We start from the raw sequence: 21939 nt of genomic DNA on the forward strand, positions 1-21939 counted from the left end.
AACCCGTGTCCCCTGCATTGGCAGGTGGATTCTTAACCACTGCACCACCAGGGAAGCCCTATATTTGTATTTTTAAATGGGAAGTTTTATTATTCTAGGTTAGTGGTTCTCAAACCTTTTGGTCTCAGGACCTTTTACACTCAACATTTATTGAGGAGCCACGATTTATGTGGATTATGTTGGTTAGAAATTAAGAAATTTTAACCATTTATTATTTCATTTAGAAGTAGTGATAAATCCAGTACATGTTAACATAAATAGCCTATTTTTAAATGAAAATTAACTATTTTCCAAAAAGAAATTTAGAATAGTGACATTTTTTAATATTTTTGCAAATCTCAATATTTGGTTAGAGCACAGGCAGGTACATTCTCATATCTACTTTTCTATTGAATCTGTGATGATAACATATTTCGTGTAGCCTTTGGAAAATTCTGTTGTTCATTTGTGAGAGAATGAATGTGAAAAAGGCAAAATCTAAGTATTATTATGAAAATAGCTTTGACATCACAAATCCCCTGTAAATACTCTTGGGGACTTCCAAGGCTCCTCAGACCATACTTTGAGAACTGCTCTTCTAGGGTTACTTGAAGATCTTTCTAAAACAGTGATTGGGTTCTAGAAGAATATACGTATATTCAGAAATTTTAATGTATTCCTTGATCATGTCTTACCTAGCTTTTCTTCAGGAAGGATTCCATTTCTGCCACTTATTAACCGTGTGATTTAATACACTTAGCCTCTGAGCTTCAATTTCTTCATCTGTAAAATGGAACTAATAATAGTACCTATCTCAGAAGGTGATGAGATGAGTAATCAGGAAATGGTGACTAGAGAATCGCAACTGGTTTCAGCTCTGGCATACTAAATCTCATACTGCAGCAGCCTATTCTTTCATTCCCTCTCGGCTGCAGTCTTCTCACTTTGAGTAAAAATAATAAAATTGTAGTTTCTCTGAGATTCATATGTTGCTATTAAATCTACTTATTTGTGTTGAAGTAAGAAACTTTCTTTAAGCATTCTGATACGTTAATAGAGATCTCTCTCGTCACATCATGCCTGGGAAATGCCACTTCTGTGACCAGAACTCTGAAGTAGTACTCAGTGCTGCTAGCAGATTTTAACTGATTACTGAAACTACCAGTTTCACTTTGTCAATGCCCCAAGTAGTTCATTCTTGCTACTAGTATCATGTCTATGGAATGGAGTCTTTTTTTTTTTTTTTTTCAATCATGAGATGAAACAAAACGAATTCCTAAACTTTGAGAACTCATAACTGTGAATGATGCAGTGGTAGCTTTAGTTTAGCTAACTGAATTTAATGATGACCATATCTTGCTATTCTGTTTGTATTTGCATCTTCTGTATTTGTAATAGTAATTTTTAAACAGTTACAGAAAACATTAGAAGCATTATGTACTTTAAAAGCTTTGTGGTCAACTGTAATAGCAGTTACATCAGCTGTGGAGTGTCAGGCTTTTTCTAGCCCAAACATCACCATTTACTAGCTCTGTGATGTTAGGAAGGTTATTTAATAGACGTCTGTTTTCTTACCTATAATATGGGGAGGAAAATGTCTATTTTGAAGAACTGTTGTGAGAATATTTAGAATAAGAGATATTTAATAAAAGATATGTGGCAGTAATTTAGTACCTGGCACAAAATATTCACTAAATGTATGTGTTTTCATTAGCTCCCTTTAGCCATTAAGAATGTTTGAAATTTAACTTCTAGATGGAATTGTTTCTGTATCTAATAAAAATGGAATAATCTAAAAATATCACTGAATTTATGCAATTTAAAACACAGTTGGGCTCTAGAGGAACTTACACATTAACAATTCCTTTATTTGAAGTAGAAAACCATAGAGCTCCTGAAACGTTTTGAGGGACATGAATGTCGTCTCATCTGTTTCAAATGATGTACAACTAAGATTGGGGAACAATTTGCCTTTAAATTGTCCTTACAATTTCATTTGATGCTCTTAACTCAAATTACCATGCTTGATCCTCACAGTTACCTTGCAAGTTAAGTACTATAATAGTTACCCTTACAGAGCTCATGGGTAATTATGCTAGTTATTATACTGTGGCAGATATGTGCTAGTTACTGTATATATCCTAGGTTAGTTGTCTTTCTCTTTACCACAACAGTGGTAGAGGATGGGTAGTAGTATTCCTTTTTTTTTTTTTTTTTAAAAACAGAAGTAGAAATGGAAGCTCTAGAGGTTAAGTGACATACCCTAAGTCATACAGCTAGTAAGTGGCTTCATTGTGCCTTGAATCCACATGTTCTGCCTTTGGATTACATACAGTAAAGTTAAGGTACAAGTTAAATATCAGGTACAGACAGTTTCATATAATGTTACGCATTTGCCTGAATACTTTTAAAAGAACAAGTCGTTGCCAGTGGTTTATATCTCTCATTTCATTTCCTGATTACAGCTTGGAAGTCTTTTTTCCTGTTACTGTTCCATTGAAGTCACTCAGGCAATATGGGATGGATATCTACAACAAGCAGATCCATTTTTTATTTATTTCTTAATGTTAATAATCCTTGTTAATGCAAAGTAAGTATCAAGTTGGCTAGATTTTTTCCTCTCTGTTCTCAGGGTGCTCTGTTAATATTTAACTCAAATTCATTTGATTCTCTTTTTACAGAGAAGTCATTTTAGCACAGGAGTCTGACAGCAAAGAAGAAGTTATCCGTAAGTATTATTTAATGTGGAGAAAGCATTTCAAGTCAGTTTTCTGAAACTCAGTTTCCTCATCTATAAATTTAGAAGATTACTCTAGAAGAGCTCTGAGGTTCCATTCAACTCTTACACACTCTCCAGGTACAGACCTTAAAGACTCTTGCCCCTGATTTGCCACCCTCATTCATTCCTTCTATGTATTTTTCACTCTTTCAATTCTTCTCCATATACTCTTTCTTTGGTTTCATTGTTCAGATAAACTGCCCTCCTCTCACTCTCCTCTTCCCTTCCTTCTTCCTTAATTTGCCTTTGAATACTCAGCTCTTACAAGTATATCCATTGTTGAAGTCTTGGTTCTTCGTTTGGGTTCTCCCCCACTCTAGCTCCCACACAGATTTAGTTACTTCCTCTCTATAGTGCCTGGCACTTTGTACTGTCTGTGTTACAGTGTTTATCTCACTACGTTATAATGATTTATTGTCACATTTCTCAAACCAGGCAAAGTTCCTTAAGTCAGGAACCATTTCTTGGTCATTTTTTATTTCCAGGGGCCCTGACATTTATTATGTGTTCATTGAATAAATCACACTATTCCAATCGAGGCTAATGAATTTGATTTGATTGCCAGACACCATCATACACTAAGAGCAGAACTGTATTAACAGTTTCAGTTCCTTTGGGGAAAATCCACTTCTTAAGCAGTTTTCAATGCATCACTGTTGAGATTCCATTTATGTAGTTAAAATGTTGAAGATAAACCAACTTTGATATGTAAATAATGTTCATTACTGTATTTTTCACAAACAAAAAAACTTTTTAATATTATATTTGTAATCGTATTTCAGAGTTCTTGGAAAATACTCCATCCAGTTTGAATCTAGAAGATATAGAAGACCTTTTCTCTCTGGCTCAGTATTATTGCAGTAAAACACCAGCTTCATTTAGGAAGGTATCAGACAAGAAATCACCTACTTCAGTATTTCACATTTTGTGCATTGTTTTATGTTTATGTTGTATCCACTTCAGTTAAAATACTCTAGGTTGTCCTTCTTTTCTTTTTATGTGTTACAGTTTTGTGTGATTTTTTTCACTGTAAATACTCTCCCTAATGGAGGAACAGACATTAAAAAAGATACTATACAAATATGCTAGGAACCATTTCACCTGTACTCTGATTATTATTTCTGATCATGAGACTATTGGCTATAAGGTATTTCTTAAATTAATGCTTCCTTGACTTTAAAAAATGTAAATATTACAAAAATCTGATGGAGGATATATAATTATGCCTTCTTTATCTGGAGTTTAGCTTTGCACAACTTTAATGTTGCTGAGCTGTCTTTTAAACAAAAAAGGGTCACTTAGCTCCATAGAGACCTAGAACCTTTCTCAGATGAGACAAGTGCTTTCAAGAGAAAGGACACCAGATTAGAAGCCCAAGTGCTGTGAGCTCCTAGAAAGTAAAACTCTAAGAAGCAAAAGCTAGTAACGGGGAGGCACAGGAGTACCATTTATAAACAATTTGTGACCTCAGGTGCTCATGAGAGCATTATTGTCTTTTGTTTTTTTTTTTTTTAAGGCATTCTACCATCATAATTGCTAGTTGGAAGTTATCGTGTCACTGAAACATTAAGATGAGATTAAATTATGTTCAATATAGTGTGTTCAGGAGGCAGATAAGGGAAACCTTGTAAGAACATTTCCCTCAAAACTAATTAATTACAAAAGAGATTTATTTCCAGCGACTAGTTTCAGCTGTTTTAATAATTGCCTTATGTAGATCACCTCATTTCCCAACAGTGTTGACTAAGTTAGATGGTGGGGTAGTGGTTATGGTACTGGATGAAAAAGAAGTCTTATCCTTTTCTTTCCAGTCTTTTAAGAGAATAGCTTTTATTCTTCAGACATAAATAATCTGCACTAGCAGTTGCTAATTAGAGCAGGTTTTAGCAGCATATTATACAATTTATGCCATGTTTTTGTTTTTATTTTATTAAAATATAAAAAGTTGCGAGTAACCATTTAAAAATTTACTATTTAAATATAGGTGATAGTATAGAAAATAGCTGTGTAGAATGTGTTATTTTTTCTTAGTCTTTCATTTTGTGTGAAATCGAATGGGGACTTTGTATGTAGACTTTTTGTAGCTTTTAGCCTGTAAGATATGAGAAGATATGTTAAATCACATTGACTCAAAGATGTTATGTAATAATTTTACCTTTTGTCTTGGTCTATTGAGAATAGTTTTAGGAAGAAAGTTTGATTTTATTTTTTCTGCATAATGTTTCAAAAATTCCTCTTCACACAGGATAATCACCATCTCTTTGGTAGTACTTTGTTGGGAATTAAGGATGACGATGCAGATTTGAGTCAGGCACTTTGTCTGGCCATCTCTGTGTCAGAGATCCTTCAAGCAAATCAGCTTCAAGGGGTAAGTAAAAAAAAAACCCACTGTTTATCAGAAGACTATCCCCTTTAAATGCAAGGAATCAACATTTCCTCCCTGTTTGTTGATTCTCACAAAATTAATTTACTATAACAATGTAGTTGTTTTGCTTTTTTTGAATGATTAATGTGTTAAATCTTCTGTCCATATGCTCATTTTTAAACTGCCAGCTTGCGTGGTATTTTACTAGTCAACAACTAATTATTTTTGACACCAATTTTTGTAAATTGCCAAATCTTTTTTCATGTTTTAACAAAGCAACTGAATGTTATATAAAGTACTTAAAAGGGTGGATTTAGCATTTAACAGTTAAATTCTGGATACTTATACAGCTAATTGAATTACATGGTTTAATGCCAAAAGGCATGTTACAAAGGAGAACTGAGGGTATACCATGATTTTCTGTCTACTGCTGTCTTCATGAAAATCTTTTTGCTAATAGTGCAACAGTTAACCGTGTGTGTGTGTTTGGAAGGTGGGATGTATTTCGAAGATGGAGAGAAGAGGAACAGACATAGAAAGACAGGCCTTTTACAGTAGATCTTTTTAAAACAAGCATTTCACATATTTTTCTTATTAGAACTATTACTTAAAAACAAATCAAAACATGTAATCTAGTTTAAAGAGACCCATGTGAACTTCTTCAGTTCAGACTGGCACTGGAGAACCTCCTCTCACCCCCAAAAGACATTTATTTAATCCTTATGTGAATTGCATTGTTGATAAGTGTGTGGGCTTATTTTCAGAAACAGGAATTGTATCTACATCTGTGTTTATTTTCAGAAACAGAAATTGTATCTACATCTGTGTTTATAACTATATAGTGTTTTTAAAAGTGTTTAACATGATATACATTAAATTATTAAATTCCAGTATAATTAGCTTTATAGCTCAAACTAACATTCTTCTGCTACATATTTTAAGACTTTCTAGTCAAGAACAGTATATACAGAGTATTTTAACTATTTAAAATGAATAAAACTATTTAAGATCTTGAGGTTATATTCTTGAGTCTGTATGGGTCCTCCTATGTGAGATCCATTTCTAATCTATCTGTTTCCCCTTCTTTGGTTAATTGTTAATATTATATTGTGTAAAATGTGACCCTCATGGCAAATTTTATTTTGTCAAATGTTTCCCTTTTAGGAAGGAGTCCGGTTCTTTGTGGTGGATTGCCGTCCTGCAGAACAGTATAATGCTGGGCATTTATCAACTGCTTTCCACTTAGATTCAGATCTGGTTAGTATAAATGCTGATTAAAAATTTTTAAGAAGTAAGAGAAGAAATGGATTTCTTCTCTTTAGCCCATAAATAAATATACATGTACCAGACTGGGGATGTTTTTCTTTCTGCTTAAGGAGGGAGTCTCTGCCCTTATAAAAGTGTTGCCTCAGGTTTCCTTTTCACCTAGGACACCCTTTTGGCATCATAAAGGGTAGATGAAAGCACTGTTAACTATGGCTTACTGTTGCTTACCATTGTTATGTCACTAAATTCTATACTTCTTACTGTGAGCTACCTGATGTAGCACTCAGCATAGTGTCTTGCACTTAGTAAGTACTCTGTGAATATTAGCTCTTCTTATGATTGGGTAATTAGTCTATAAGCCTTTTTTTCCATCATGAGTACTTATGCATATAATAAAGTAATATATAAGGGTGGTGTCTGGTGTATAGGGGCTCAGTTCACATTGCTGTCCTAGGGTCACTTGAATTGAAGGACTAGATGAAGTAGATAATTAAATATTGTCAGAGATGCTTAGAGCATTTGGTAGGACTGGGACTGACATCGTTTAAGCCTTTCTGGGGTTATTAGAGCCTCAGGGATGGAGAAGACAGAAAGAGGAATAACTTGCTGACCATTCTATCTGCCCTTCTGCCCAACTTGTCTGAAAAAGTTGACGCTGAAGCTGAAAGGGCATGTTGAAAGGTCTAGGTGGTGTCAAGAGGAAACTCATGGAAAATGGAGGTAAAACAACCCAGAGAGTTTGGGGTGCTATAGGTGAAGAAGGCAACCCTAGCTTGTTTGCATCCTAAAAGTGAACTCTGTGCCTTTCTCTTCCTTGATTCATCTAGGAAGACCTAAATGGTCCTTCTTTTATGCTTGTTTTTAAAATTTATTCATCATTAATAACTTGATTATTCTTAAAAAACTCAAAGAATGTCTCCAGAGTTGACAATTACTCTCAGTTTGTTTAATCATCCAGACCTTTAATATGTATTTACATATTTCTTATTCACTTTTTTTTTTTCCACTTGATTTTTCATTTAACAGTTCACTCGCATTTTCACTTAACAGTTTTTTGGAGATCTTTTCATTTTAGTACATTGTTTTTAATGGCTGTATAGTGGTCCATGGTACAGATATACCATAATTTATTGCCTGATTGATGTACATTTACAATGTTTTCAGTTTTCTTGTAATAAAACAATGCTATAGTTAACATCCTTATATATATTTTGTGGACTTGTGCAAATATTTCTGTAAAATAGACCCCTAAAAGTAAAATTGTTGGGTTGAGAGTTGTGGGCATATACAATATTACTAGAATCTGCCGTATTGCCCTTTAGAAAAGCTGAATCAACTGATACTTTACAACTCTAAGTGAGAATGATTGTTTCATACCATCAGCATTATTGGACATTACCAATTTTTTATTTTACAAGAATGATGGTCATTCTTGTGGTCATTACTAGTGATGTTGTGCATCTTTTTTCAAGTGTGCTTTTAATTTGTATTTTTTTTATCAATGCAAATTGCTTTTCTGTGGTTTGTCCATTTTTCTATTGGATTTTCACTGTGCTTTTTATGAACAGTTTTTTGAACAAATTTTTGTATTTATTGGCATACTTGTTTTCTTGAGGGTAGGAAATTAATTTTTTCATCCTCATATCTCTAGTATCTAGAGTAGTGCTGATGAATAAATGGCTTCTACTATTTCTGACTGTCCTCTAAGAAATTCATGGTTTGCCATGTAAGTGGAAACTAAAAAATATAGCTTGTTTCGATATATTGTTTTTGTCATGGACCCTTCCACTCATAGTTAAACTTTTCTTGTCATGATACCTAAAGACACTGAAGCTTAGAAAACAAACAACAAAAACAATTTTTTTTGTCTAGTAAAGTGTTTTCTTTGCATAATTTAATCTTTCTGTGAATTTTCAACTTTTGTTTTCTGATGTATTATAGGTACATTTATACACATTTCTTTTATCCCAGGGATTTTATTTATAAGAGCCTTTGGGGAATTCCCTGGTAGTCCAGTGGTTAAGACTCTGCACTTTCATTGCTGAGGGCCTGGGTTTGATCCCTGGCGGGGGGACTAAGATCCCACAAAACTGCGTGGCGTGACCAAAACAAACAAAAAAAGCCTTTATTTTCACGGTGGCAATTTAAATATTGTTTTTTTTTTTCCCCGCCCTGGGAAAATATTTCGTTTGCAAATGTATAAGAAACACAGGCTTGCCACATTAAAAAAATCTTTAATTGTCTAGATGCTCCAGAATCCGTGTGAGTTTGCACAGTCAGTGAAATCCCTGCTGGAAGCACAGAAGCAGTCCATTGAGTCTGGCTCCATCGCTGGTGGGGAGCACCTCTGTTTCATGGGCAGTGGCAGAGAGGAAGAAGACATGTATATGAACATGGTCCTGGCACACTTTTTACAGGTATGCCAACAGATTATTTCAGTTTGCCTTGGTTACTGCTATCATCTTTAAGAAATTCTCCTAGGTAATTTTGTGCTGTTGTCGACCTTGTCAAATTTATCTGTATTTTTTTTTTTTTTAAACACATTATTGGTTTTGTGTCTTGCCAACAAAGGTCTTCTCCCCCAGATTTTTCTTGCATGCTTATGTGTTATATTTTTATGTTTAAATCTTGGCCCATCTGGAATTATTTTTGTGTAAGAAGTGAGGTAGGAATCAAAAAAAATTTTTTCCCCAAATAGCTAACCAGTTGTGCTGTCAATTTGAAATACTACCTTTTTAATATACTGAATTCCTCAATGAATCAGGGTCTATTTCTGGATTATTCTTTTGCATTGTTCTGTATGCCTCAGAACTTTTTACAGTTGCTGTATAATTCATTTTAATATCTTCACTTTGAAATTGTATAAATGTACATGTATATGTATTCATGACACTTAGCCACCTTTCCTTTTTGTGTTTAAATGTTGTCTTTAGCACAACTAATTTGTATCAGCGATTTTATGCAACCTGTCCCCTCTACTTTTTCTACAAAGCCTCACTCAGTGATGGCTCTTTCTTTATAAAAATGGTTGTTTATTAGGTATTCTTTGGTAGTTTATACATTAAAGTCCTCATTTTGTGTGGCCCTGAACTATGGAATCAGGAAGACAATAGGCATGCTGTTACACAAGCCACTCAATTTACATCCACTTTACTGGGAATCTGGTTTGAGAAACTTAGTCTAAAGCAGGGGTCCCCAGCTCCCGGGCAATGGACGGATACCAGTCCGTGGCCTGTTAGGAACTGGGCCACAGAGCAGGAGGTGAGCAGCGGGCGAGCCAGTGAAGCTTCATCTGTATTTACAGCCGCTCCCCATCGCTCCCATTACCGCCTGAGCTCCGCCTCCTGTCAGATCAGCGGCAACATTAGATTCTCATAGGAGCACAAACCCTACTGTGAACTGCGCATGCGAGGGATCTAGGTTGCGTGCTCCTTATGAGAATCTAATGCCTGGTGATCTGAGGTGCAGCTGAGGTGGTCCCACCATCCCCAGATGGGTCCATCTAGTTGCAGGAAAACAAGCTCAGGGCTCCCACTGATTCTGCATTATGGTGAGTTATATAATTATTTCATTATATATTACAATGTAATAATAATAGAAATAAAGTGCACAATGAATATAATGTGCTTGAGTCATTCTGAAATCATCCCCCACCCCATCCCCCATCCGTGGAAAAATTGTCTTCCACAAAACTGGTCCCAAGAAAGACTGGGGACCGCTGGTCTAAAGGACAATCCTCGAAAGACAAAATCAGAGAAGGAGCAAGGTATTTGGGAGAGGGATTATAAGATAAAGTTATGCTTTACTGGGGGAAAGATTTTAGAAGTTTATACAGAATAACAAAAATAGGTTCTCAAACTCATTTTACTTATAAATTTAATTGACCTATTCTAAAAATGGCCTGGTATAGGGTGTATATTATGAAGGGTGTCAGATGGCAAGAATTCGGAATATTGTGGACTTCTTTTAATAATTCGAGTTCTTAATGTGGTTTTAGAAATTTCCCCCCCCAGTTTTTATCGTGGAAAATTTCAAACAAATCCACAAGTTGGGAGAGTTGAACTCTATAAATTCTTTGTAAAGACATAACCACATTATCACTATTACACTTTACTATAAAAAAAAGTAACGAGTGTTCAAGTTTCCTTGGTTTTCTCAGGATCTAAAACAAGACATTGCACTCTGGTTGGTATCTTTTAAGTCTCTTTTAATTTATAGGTTCCCTTTCCTAATTTTTTTCCTTGTATATATTTGTTTGGAAAAACTGGTTACTTTGTCTTATATTTTCCCACAATCTGGATTTTGCTGATTGCATTCACACTGTGTTGTTTATCAGGTTCTACCCCTGGTATTTCCTGTAAACTGGGAATTAGACCTAGGGACTTGTTAGATTACTTTTGGGGGTGGGAGGGATAGGAAGTCTTGGGTAGTGTGTACTTCCTCAGGAGGTAAATACTGCCCAGATATCTTTCTTTTTTGTGTCCTTGTTTGTTTATCATTGCTTAGATTCATTAATTTTTAGTAGTTTGTAAAATGTTAACATTCTGTCATTTCTTCATAATTAGCTGTAGTATTTGCTTTTGTGTTTCCTTTTTATAAAAGACCCAAAATATTTTTGCAAGCTTTTAAAAACCATTCTAGTAACATCCGAAAATACAGTGTAACTGATTTTGGTTTGACTCTGTATTGCACTGTTGGGACTATAATACAAGTAAAATCACAGTCTCGTTAGTAGCCATGAAGTTGTCCCCTTCTTCCCACTCAAGCACCAGACCTTACAGTACACAAGATAAATGTATGTACTTCTCTGTGCCAAAGTCCAAAATGTCAAAGAAAAAATCCAGAAATGTAGTATATAACCTTATATTACATTTGTCAATGCTTATAGAACTATCAGAAGTTTTATAGAATTTTTAAAAAATCTATTCATTTAATTAATTTATTTTTGACTGCGTTGGGTCTTCGTTGCCGCACGCAGGTTTTCTCTAGTTGCGGCGAGTGGGGGCTACTCTTCGTTGCGGTTCGCGGGCTTCTCATTGCGGTGGCTCCTCTTGTTGCAGAGCACGGGCTCTAGAGCGCAGACTCAGTAGTTGTGGCACACGGACTTCGTTGCTCCGTGGCATGTGGGATCTTCCTGGACCAGGGCTGGAACCCATGCCCCCTGCATTGGCAGGCGGATTCTTAACCACTGAGCCACCAGGGAAGCCCCCAGAAGTTTTAATTAAATTGCATTTGGGAATAATTTTAAATTTTATTTTCCATTTCAGAAAAACAAAGAATATGTGAGCATTGCCAGTGGAGGATTTATGGGTAAGGTTTTAATTTATTAACCCCTTTGTCCCTACTTTTCAGAGGAAATTATACTATCACTGGAGCTGATTTAGAATGACCAAATCAGTTAATGGGTACACTTTCTCTTCAGTCATTCACTATTTTCAGAAAAGGCAAGGCCAGCAGGACATATAGATAAAGACAAACACAATAGACAATTGCAATGAGTGAATATATAGTGGAAGACTATTAAAGTGGATGTGTATTAATTAGCTTGTATTTGTAGAAAATGTTTTTGTAAAGATGGGTGAAAAACTGCCCCACATGATTTGTTTCTGTGGAGAAGGAAGGATAGATAGGACTGGGAAACAAGAGTAGGAGGAATAACTTTCACTGTATACTCTTTGTGCTATTTGCTTTTTTGTTTGTTCTGTTTTCATTTTATTTTTGAACTACATGAGAGTATTAGCTGCTGAAAAATGTTGACTGAATAGAATAAAACAAATAAGTTGATATTTTCAAGTCTGCAGATAATATCTGGTAATTCAGGATAGTAAAATGACAGAATCCCTACCAGCAAATATTTGAGAATACATGAAGGAGTAGGTCAGGGTAATAAGGTTAAAAAAAAGACTATCTTTTTTTCTTTTCTTTTTTTTTTTTTTTTTACAAATTATGTTATTTAAGGGTACAAACTTACAACTAGTAGATAAATAAGTCCTGGAGTACTAAGGCACAGTATACTAATGCACAGTATAGTGAATATAGACAACAATATTGTATTATAATCACCAAACTTGCAGAGACTAGATCTTAATTATTCCCACCACAAAAAAGAAATGGTAATTGTGTGACATGATAGAGGTGCAACTGTTGCTACAGTGGAAGTCATATTACATTATATAAATGTATCAAATCAACATTTTGTATACCTTAAACTTACACAGTGTTATATGTCAAATATATTTCAATTAAAAGATAAGGAGCCTTTCATTAGGAAAAATGATATAAAAAGATTGAACTATAATTACTAGGAAAATTAATGATAAAATCAAATTAATATTTGTTGGAGGCAATAGAAATCCTGAGTTTGAATCATAAGAGTCTTATAAGGATTAAGTTCTGACTTAATATGATTTTCTTATGTTATGACTTAGACGTTTTGATAGGTTAGGGTCTATTTCTTCTTGGTCTTTGTTGATATTAGCAAGAATTATTCCTCCTGTATATCATGGCCTGATAACTAACTACCCTTGAGGCACATACCCAAAGTGATCTACAAAAGGGCTTATTTAAATAAGTACTAGTGTTAAGCAAGTATTGGCCTAAGGCCCAGTGTTATTTATTGGAAGTTCTGACAACATGATACAAAACTTGTCGTGATACAAGACACTTTTGAGAGTCTGAAAAGTATTCTTTTATAGCACAGATATCCTAGGTTTTAGGAACTTTTTTCTAAACTATGAATTATTTCTTTTCCAAGAATAATCTCTCTTTCCATAGCAGTTAATGCCTAAGACTGCTTCTTTATTATGGGAAGGATTAACTGATGTCTCCTTATGGTAAACAAAAACCACCATAGGTTTTCTATTAATCTTTTATGTCATGAAACCATTGCTAAGATTATTTATTAATACTTGAAGGATTACCTTCCAAAGAGGAAAACATCAAGCCTATATATATAGTTACTGTTACCCTTAGGGTCAATTAAGAAAAGTTATATACGTATAGAGAGAGGGCTTTGGAAGGAAGAAGAAAAGGAAGGCTTTCTGTAGCCTGGGGTCTTTTATTCCTTTACAGAGGCGCTGAAAGAAATACCTGTGATTATGCCCTTGGATCGTTTTCATTCAGCTATGACATGTTTATTGTACTTCTCTGGTATTGAATCTTTCCAGAGGGTTTGATATGTCAGGATTTTTTTTTCTTCTTCCTGTTTATCTTTAAGCACTGCAGCAGCACCTAGCAGACATTAATGTGGATGGACCAGAAAATGGATATGGCCATTGGATTGCTAGTACCTCAGGCTCAAGGAGCAGTATCAATTCTTCTGTTGATGTAAGTGTATATGTAGAATATGTCACCAGATTTGGATAAATGCCCAGGTGATTAACAACTAAACAGCTGCCATAACAAATGGAGGAAAAATATTTCGAACACATGCAGTGAGGAATCATATTATTGTGAAGTTAATGAAATGCTGGGAGCAGGCCTGCACAGCTAAAAACTAGCCAGGAGTTCTGGTGGTCTACCTGCTGAATTCAGATTTCTCCCTCTCCAGCTGCAGCTTGGTATCACCTAGTGAAAATTTTCTACTCCAGCTTAAATGTCAGTGGAGATAATTCTGAGTCCCATGACTAGCTAGGACTCTAAAGTGAGCTGGTTCTAGGAATCTCCCAATTAGTTTGGGCCGGGAGAATACTGAGGCTCATGTTTGCATCTCCAGCATACTGTCTCTGTAGCTCTCCTCCCCCCCACATACCTACATGATTAAAACTTCAGTCCACCCATATTTGAGAATGGGCCAGGCAGAGGAAGACAGGAACCAGTTGCCAATCCCATTATATTTGATTTTTAGTTATTGAGATGTACATTACTGCAGGGTTTTGCAATAGTGGGTAAATCCATTCTGTTCTGCTTTGGAAATATTTGGGCAATAAGTCTTGTGTGTTTTCAGTATTTCATGTCATTTGAACTAGGTGTCATTAGATCATTTTCTTAACAAGTAATGGTCCTCATCTACCTAAAGGTCATTCTTTAAATCAGAAATAGAGGGAAAACTCCAGTACAGGGTGATGGTTACAAGCTTGGGCTTACCAGTCTGACTCACCTGGGTATTCAGGTTTTGTCTTCACAGTTTACTTTCTTCATGATCTCTAGCAAGAACTTTTCCACTCTGGTTTCTCCATCTGTGCAAATAGGGATGATGATAATAACACAGCTTTCTTCACAATAATGACATGAAGATTAAATGTGCAAGTGAATGTAAAGTGTAGTACCTGTCACTTATATATCTTATAGTAGTTATTATAAAATTGTAACTCATTAGATGATTAATTGAGGTTTATCTTCAGCCATGTAAGTCAAAGCAAATTATTGTCAAATTATCAGCAGATAAGTCTTCTCTGAGAATTAGGTTTTCAGCTTGATCTAGGTATCTAGGAGCTCACCATTTATTTAATAAGTATTTGCTGTTTTCATTTTGAATATCTAAATAGTATGTATGTATTATAATGTGTTCAGTTAGTCCCCTTATTGTTGAATATTTACACTGTTTCTAGTCTTTTTCTATTATATACACTACTACAATTAAGTTTTGTAGTAATATATTTGCATGTGACATTATTTCGTCCCAGAAGTGAAATAACGTGATCAGAAGATTACATGTCAAAATCCTTAGAATTCTGCATTATTGTCAAATTGCCCTTCAAAAAACATTATTCTAATTTATATTCCTGTCCACAGCTTTGGATAGTCTTTGTATTGAACTTCTTATCTTCAGATTTGAAAAACAATGATTGAGGCTATTAAAGATAACTGTCTTAAAGATGTGTTACATTCAGAAGTACCAAAGAATTTCCACAGTCAGTTTAATTTGGTTTTGAATTTGGATGTGGAAATGGGAACATGATTTTTGTGTTATTTAGTTAATGACTTCTCTTAAAAATAAAAATAATACATGTTCATTGTAGCATCATATATAAATATGAAAAATATAAAGAAATCAAAATTATTCATAACCCAACCATGGATAACAACTATTCATAGTTTGAATCTTTTATAATGCATTTTTTTTTAGTATTTTATTTTAAAAGTAGTGATCAGAGTGTACATACAGTTTTATTTTCTGCTGTCTCATTGAACCTATGAGCATTTTCTAGTATTTTTAAATGCTTTTTTTTTTTTTTAGTATCAGTATAGTTATCCATCAAATAGTTCCTAAATCCTAGGGCATTTTCTGATTATTTCCTCCCCATAAATTCTGAAGAAGAGCTAATAAGCAGAAGATAGGCACATTTTAAAACTTTTGACATCTACTACCAGCTTCCCCTGTAGGGTATAAAGGAGCAATTATATACAACTCAAGAATTATACTCACATCTATTACACTAGGTACATAAGAGTGACTTTTCTTGAGAAATTAAAGGCCTAAGTAATAATGTTTTAAACAGCAAAAATTTACAAGGAATAAATGTTTGAGAATTTAGCTATATGAATGATATTCTGATTATAATTTTGCTTATCTTTATAGAGTAATCTGAGTTAAGAAAAGGTCAATAACTTTATTTCTTATTGAATAAATAAGGTAATTTCAGCCTCTACACATTTATGTGTGTAATACATATCCTCATTTTTCATTTCTACCTTCCATTCCTAAAATGGTTTCACCCAGTATATCAGTCTGCTGGGGCTGCCATAACAAAATACAACCAACTAGGTGGCTTAATGTATTTTCTCATAGTTCTGGAGGCTAGAGGTCTGGGATCAAAGGGCTAGCAGGTTTAATTTCTCCTAAGGCCTCTGTCTTTGGCTTGCAGAGTACCACCTTCCTGTGATGTTGGCACATGGCCTTTTTGCTGTGCATGTGAATCCCTGATGTATCCCCTTCTTCCTGTAAGAATATCAGTCATATTGGCTAGGGCCCACCTCATTTAACCTTAGTTTACTCTTTAAAGGCCCTATCTCCACATTCAGTCACTTTCTGAGGTATCCTGGGGATTAGAACTTTAACACACGAATTTATGGTCGGGGGGTGCACCCAGTTCAGGGCATAGCATCTAGATAACCTTTAGCAGTAGTGTATCTTGCTAATCATTTGGAGAGCAGTTAATCCATCAGTAAGTTGGTTTTTTTTTTTTTTTTTTTTCAGGGTGAATCTTCTAATGGCTCAAATGATAGAGGAATGAAATCACTAGTAAATAAAATGACTGTTGCTTTGAAGACAAAATCCGTTAATGTCAGGGAAAAAGTTATCAGTTTTATTGAGAATACATCAACTCCTGTGGACCGGTGAGTTGCTTATACAGTATGAATTTGTGATGAGTAATTAAAACTATAGAAAAGTATCTTAACAGTAAATGTTAGTTGAATAGAATGTGTTCTAGAAAAGGATCGTAAATTACATTTTTTTAATTAGATGATTCCAGTTTTTGTCATCATCACAGAGATGTTCTTTATTGCTATAAAATTTTACTATAAAGATTACTCTCTCTTCTCCCACTGCTCAGAATAGGAGGCAAGTAATAATTCTGCCCCTTCACGCCATTCATTAGAAAAAAAATATTCCAATGCTATTATGTATATGACACTTCATATAGCAGCTGCTTCCCACATGTCACATGGTTGGGAATCATCTGCTAAGTGCAGTAATCTCATAGCAGGAATCTCTTTCTCCGCTTCAGGAATTTAAAACCTAGAAAATTTGGTCATACTAAATAAAGCAGAAACCCGTTTTTGTAAAGTTTAAGAATTCAGATCTTCATAGAATTTTGTTCACAGCATGTGTGACCCCTATTTTCCCAATTACAAATGAAGTATCCAGCTAACAAATGATAAGTTTAAGAATGTCTGTTATATTGTTTCTTACTGGAACTGTGAGGGTACAGTATGTTTTTTTTCCCTCCACATGTTGGTCTCATTGATCTTTCTTGTTCTTAGAGTTCAAAGCTAACCTAATAATCCCAGCGTGAAATTTGTTTCTAAGCAAGCCTGATCTTGGAAATGTGTTATAGTATTTAATTTCACTCTCATGTCTTACTTGCAGCATCCTAGGAAAGTTGAAGTATTTGATTTTAAGAACTGAATATAAGGCATTTACTATTTTTCACTTTATTAAATAAAGTACATATGCATACAGAGGTATATTTTTTTCCCATTTAGTAAATAGCAAAGAAGATGTAGATTATTTTCACTAATCCAAAAAATTGTACCTTGTCTACAATGGACACCTGATAATGTTAAAGTGTTTTATCAAGGCTGAAAGGTTTTTTTTGCTCATTAAAATTATGTCTGCTTTCAAAAGCCTTATTTTTAAAATTACTTTTAGTTAGTGCATTCTCAATTAGGGTACTATTATTGGTACATTTTGTAGCATGAACACTTAAAATTTTATTTTAAAATGAACTAGTGTTAATTCTGAGTTGAAAAGACTATTCTCTTCGTTAAAGAATCACTTGAAACTGGCTTTTCTTCATTTTTCTTTGTACTTGGGATGATCAAAACATTCTTTTTTAATATACCCTCTGGGTTAGAAAAACTGATTATACTATATTTTTGTTTTAAAGCTTTTGCATTTTTAATAATCATATTGTTCTGTCCTCTGCCTCAATTTGCTATAGAATGTCTTTCAATCTTCCTTGGCCAGACAGAACATGTACCGAGCGGTAAGCCAATGAGTAGAGCAGCTTTACTGGACCATCCTTCTCCTTTAGCATGCCTCATGCTGTCTATAAGCCTCATGTTGTCTTGGCTGAAATTTCATGCAACTGTTTCAAGTGCTAAACTTTTCTCATTCTGCTTTTAGGAGTGTGTGATGCTGATATGTTTTCCTTTTGGTTTTTTGCTCGATCATTTTAATTTTTTTCCTTGCCTTCTTTATATCTCCCATTCCTCAGATGAAAATCAAGTACATTCAAACCCAACAGCTTCATAAAATCTGCAGTTTTTATTCTGAGACAGAGGAAAGTGAAACAAAGAAAATATGTAGTCTCAGAGTTAGGAGGGTATTAGCTTTGGAGATCATTTACTTCTGTCTTGTGCTCTAACAGTAGGGAAAATTATAGCATCTGAAAAAAGGCACAGTTTGTTGTTCAAATTTTTTGTTATGTACACTATGTAGTTTTATAATATTGCTAGGTTTTTCTTAATAAGATGTATGTATTTAAGTTGGTGAGTTAACATTATATAAATTGGTTTCAACGAACTATAGTTCTAGGGTTCTACCTTGCTTTTCCTTGAAAGAAATTAGGCCATGGTGGACATGTTAAAATGTAGTCCATCTCTTCTCTGACCCCAATAAAACGGGGTACTTGTCATTAGATTCCATAGGTTTAAAGTTTAGAAATCTACTGGATCTTCAATTAGTATAAACAAAAGAACATTATACTGTATGGCTTTACAGTTTATATACTCATGATTTTTCTGCAATTTGAATTTGAATTTGAATATCAATTATAGCAATCCCTATGAACATTTAAAAAGAAATTCTAATCATACTTTGAATGTAAGTTAAGCTTTGGAATAATGGAGTTGACTTTTTTAGCAGGTCATTTCAATATTTTCAGTGAATTAGAAGTAGCATTTTTAACAATAGTTTACTTTCAACTTATGGATAAGAGTTTTTATTTACTGGGAATGCCAATGCCAATTACAGAGCTTCTATTATAATTTTATAATTTTAAAGGAGATTGCTGCTTTTAAAATTATAATCTATTTGTGAATCATCTTTCTGTTTTCTCTTGTTACAGGACCATTGAATTAGTCTAATTTTAACTCCCAAGTTTTATTGCAAATAATTTTTTAAACATTCAAATTATCTTCTCTAGTCCACAGGCAGATATATCCATTTTGAAAATAGAGTTTAGTGAAAAGTTAGAATAAATTGGGTTGGTTTTTGAGGTCAGTAAATCAGGTTAAAATCTAGTCAAACTCTTGTAGATTTTGTTTCTGCTAAAAAAGCATAGATATACTGCTTTTTAAAAAGAGTCCAGCTTTTTTTTTTTGGATGTTACTTACATTCTGGTTCAAGCATTTACTGTAAACATTTTCTTTGTTACTTTCTATGTTATAGCAGTTTATACTTCAACATCAGGAGAAAACCAATAACTTAATCTCATACAATTTTATAATCTAGATGGCACTAAAGTATTGTTACACAAAGCTGTATTATCTTTGCCTTTTGTAAGAAAGCTGAATCTGAGTTTCATAGGTATTTGAATTATTTCTTTCATTTTCTTTAATGAGCATAGTTTGATAATTTATTGGATAATTTTACATTAGATGTGCTATAACATAAAAATCAAATGATTTTATAACTTAAAATGTAAGCAGTGTATTGATTAATCTAACTTATAATTCTGTTATACACTCAACTCTCATTGGTTTTCTGTTGAGGAATGTTGTTTTGGGAGAAATAAAGATTTAAGCGTATTTTAACAAAATTAGGTCTTGATTTTTATTGATGATATATATTAAGAAATTATTTAAAATACAGATTTGATCTCTGTCTTCTGGAAAAATTGAATTCTAAGACTAAGTAAAGACATATGACTTGATTTTTTTCCACATTGAACTCTCAATATATGACAAGGAAAAAAAAAGCCACAGTTTTCCTTCATCATAGATTATCTTAGCTGAACCTTATTCTACAAATAATACAATACTCTTTCTCCAGAAACGTGGTATTTTGTCAAAATATTTTAAGTTTACTTCTTGGTTTATTTGAGGTTACCTGAAAAGTAATGAGGTATTGATTTTTATATTAAAAAAGAGGTCATACTTCCTGCAGAACTTACTAAGTTTGAGTTTACGTTTATGTTTCTGCCACTTGAAAGTGAAAGGCAAATTCATTTTCATGGTTTATTTACGTAAAAGAAGTAACATCTTAGTTTCTATTAAAACAAAAGTAACAGTAATGAAAAAAAAAATGGGAGGAAAAACCTTAAGACATTTGTACCCATATGAGAATTAGGCACTCCTACTGGAATTTGAATATTTGGTTTCGTAAACTATTTTGTCTAACAAACATGTATGTAGCACTTGCTGTATGCCAGGCATTGTTCTAAGAGCTTTACCAAATATTAACTGATTTAATTTTTTTGTTAATTAATTTTTGACTGTGTTGGGTTTTTGTCGCTGCGCGTGGGCTTTCTCTAGTTGCCTTGAGCGGGGGCTACTCTTCATTGCGGTGCGCGGGCTTCTCATTGTGGTGGCTTCTCTTGTTGCGGAGTGCGGGCTCTAGGCTCGCGGGCTTCAGTAGTTGTGGCTCGCGGGCTCTAGAGCGCAGTGTCAGTAGTTGTGGCGCACGGGCTTAGCTGCTCCGCGGCATGTGGGATCTTCCCAGACCAGGGCTCGAACCCGTGTCCCCTGCATTGGCAGGCAGATTCTTAACCACTGCGGCACCAGGGAAGTCCTAACTGATTTAATTTTCACAGTAACCAGGAAGGGTAGATATTGTTACCACCATTTTACAGATAAGGACACAGAAGCACAGAGAGGTTAAGGAACTTCACAATGCATTGGTTTTAAATGAACATTAAAATTGTTTAAAATTTAATTTTTACAGATTTGAAAACATTCCGCATACTAAGACCTTATGCCACTTTTGCTAACAATTTCCTTATCTTGTTTCAATTTCCTTAACATAGCTCTCCTGGAACTGGGTGGTACATGGTGGGCACACAGAACATTTGTATTTTGTTTTAATATTCAAACGATACTTGGTGAAAATCTTTGGTAACTTAAGTGATGATTTCCCTCCTAAACTTCTTTGAATATAGGCATGTGAGCAGCAGTGACAGAGTGGGCAAGCCTTACCGTGGTGTAAAGCCTGTTTTCAGCATTGGGGATGAAGAAGAATACGACACAGGTATAGCAATACACTTATTTATAGACTGCTTTCTTCAGGCGCCCGTAGTGATTATAGAGATCATTCTGGGAGTAGCTGAGCAACTGCTTAAAAAAAAAAAAAAAAAAAAGACACAATGAGATTCTGTAGAGGAGATTGGAGAGTCTGTGGTTTTTCTATTAAGAGTTTGGTTTTAGACATCTTAAATTATGCCATAGAAATGCTGAGTAGGCGGTTGATTATAGGAGTCTTTAGCTGAGGAGAGAAGTCTAAGCTGGGAATTATCAATATATAAATAGTGTTTAAATCCATGGGATTGGATTTAAATCCCCCTGATCCACCCAGGTAGGAGATTGAGGGCTGTGGGGCTGAAGTTCGGGGAATTCCAAAATTGAGACATCTGAAAAGAGCCTTTTGAAACTGGAGGCAGTAGCCTAAAGGGCCACAAGATGGGGATATTATGCCAGGGAAGTTTGTCATCCTCTGTGATTGTCTTTCTTTATATTTCAAAAAATAATTTATTACTTTGGTTCATAATCCCACTGCCCAGATTACCCTGCTTAAGTAATCATAATTAATATTAATGTGTATTGAGTTAGAAAAAATATATAAAAATATGTATGGTATGTAAAGTATATGTTGTATGTAAAAGTACAAATAAGAAAAAAATACTCCCAAATCTCATCTTGCTTTTTCCACTTAGTAATATATGTTTCA

General features: G+C 34.3%; 1 protein-coding gene across 3 annotated transcripts in view; it reads left to right on the plus strand.

The window, feature by feature from the left end:
* TBC1D23 (TBC1 domain family member 23) overlaps window positions 1-21939 on the plus strand; it is a 61181-nt gene that overhangs the window by 33371 nt on the left and 5871 nt on the right. For 2 of the 3 annotated variants that reach the window (XM_061193021.1, XM_061193023.1), the window contains exons 6-16: window positions 2445-2569; window positions 2661-2707; window positions 3541-3644; window positions 5004-5126; window positions 6288-6380; window positions 8636-8806; window positions 11657-11699; window positions 13606-13715; window positions 16528-16667; window positions 17996-18040; window positions 21155-21243. In XM_061193021.1, the coding sequence (XP_061049004.1) occupies window positions 2445-2569; window positions 2661-2707; window positions 3541-3644; window positions 5004-5126; window positions 6288-6380; window positions 8636-8806; window positions 11657-11699; window positions 13606-13715; window positions 16528-16667; window positions 17996-18040; window positions 21155-21243 (1090 nt within the window). The remainder of the gene's footprint in view (window positions 1-2444; window positions 2570-2660; window positions 2708-3540; window positions 3645-5003; window positions 5127-6287; window positions 6381-8635; window positions 8807-11656; window positions 11700-13605; window positions 13716-16527; window positions 16668-17995; window positions 18041-21154; window positions 21244-21939) is intronic. The other variant, XM_061193022.1, reaches the window with a different exon arrangement.

Source organism: Eubalaena glacialis, chromosome 6, assembly GCF_028564815.1.
Source record: "Eubalaena glacialis isolate mEubGla1 chromosome 6, mEubGla1.1.hap2.+ XY, whole genome shotgun sequence".
NCBI lineage: Eukaryota > Metazoa > Chordata > Mammalia > Artiodactyla > Balaenidae > Eubalaena > Eubalaena glacialis.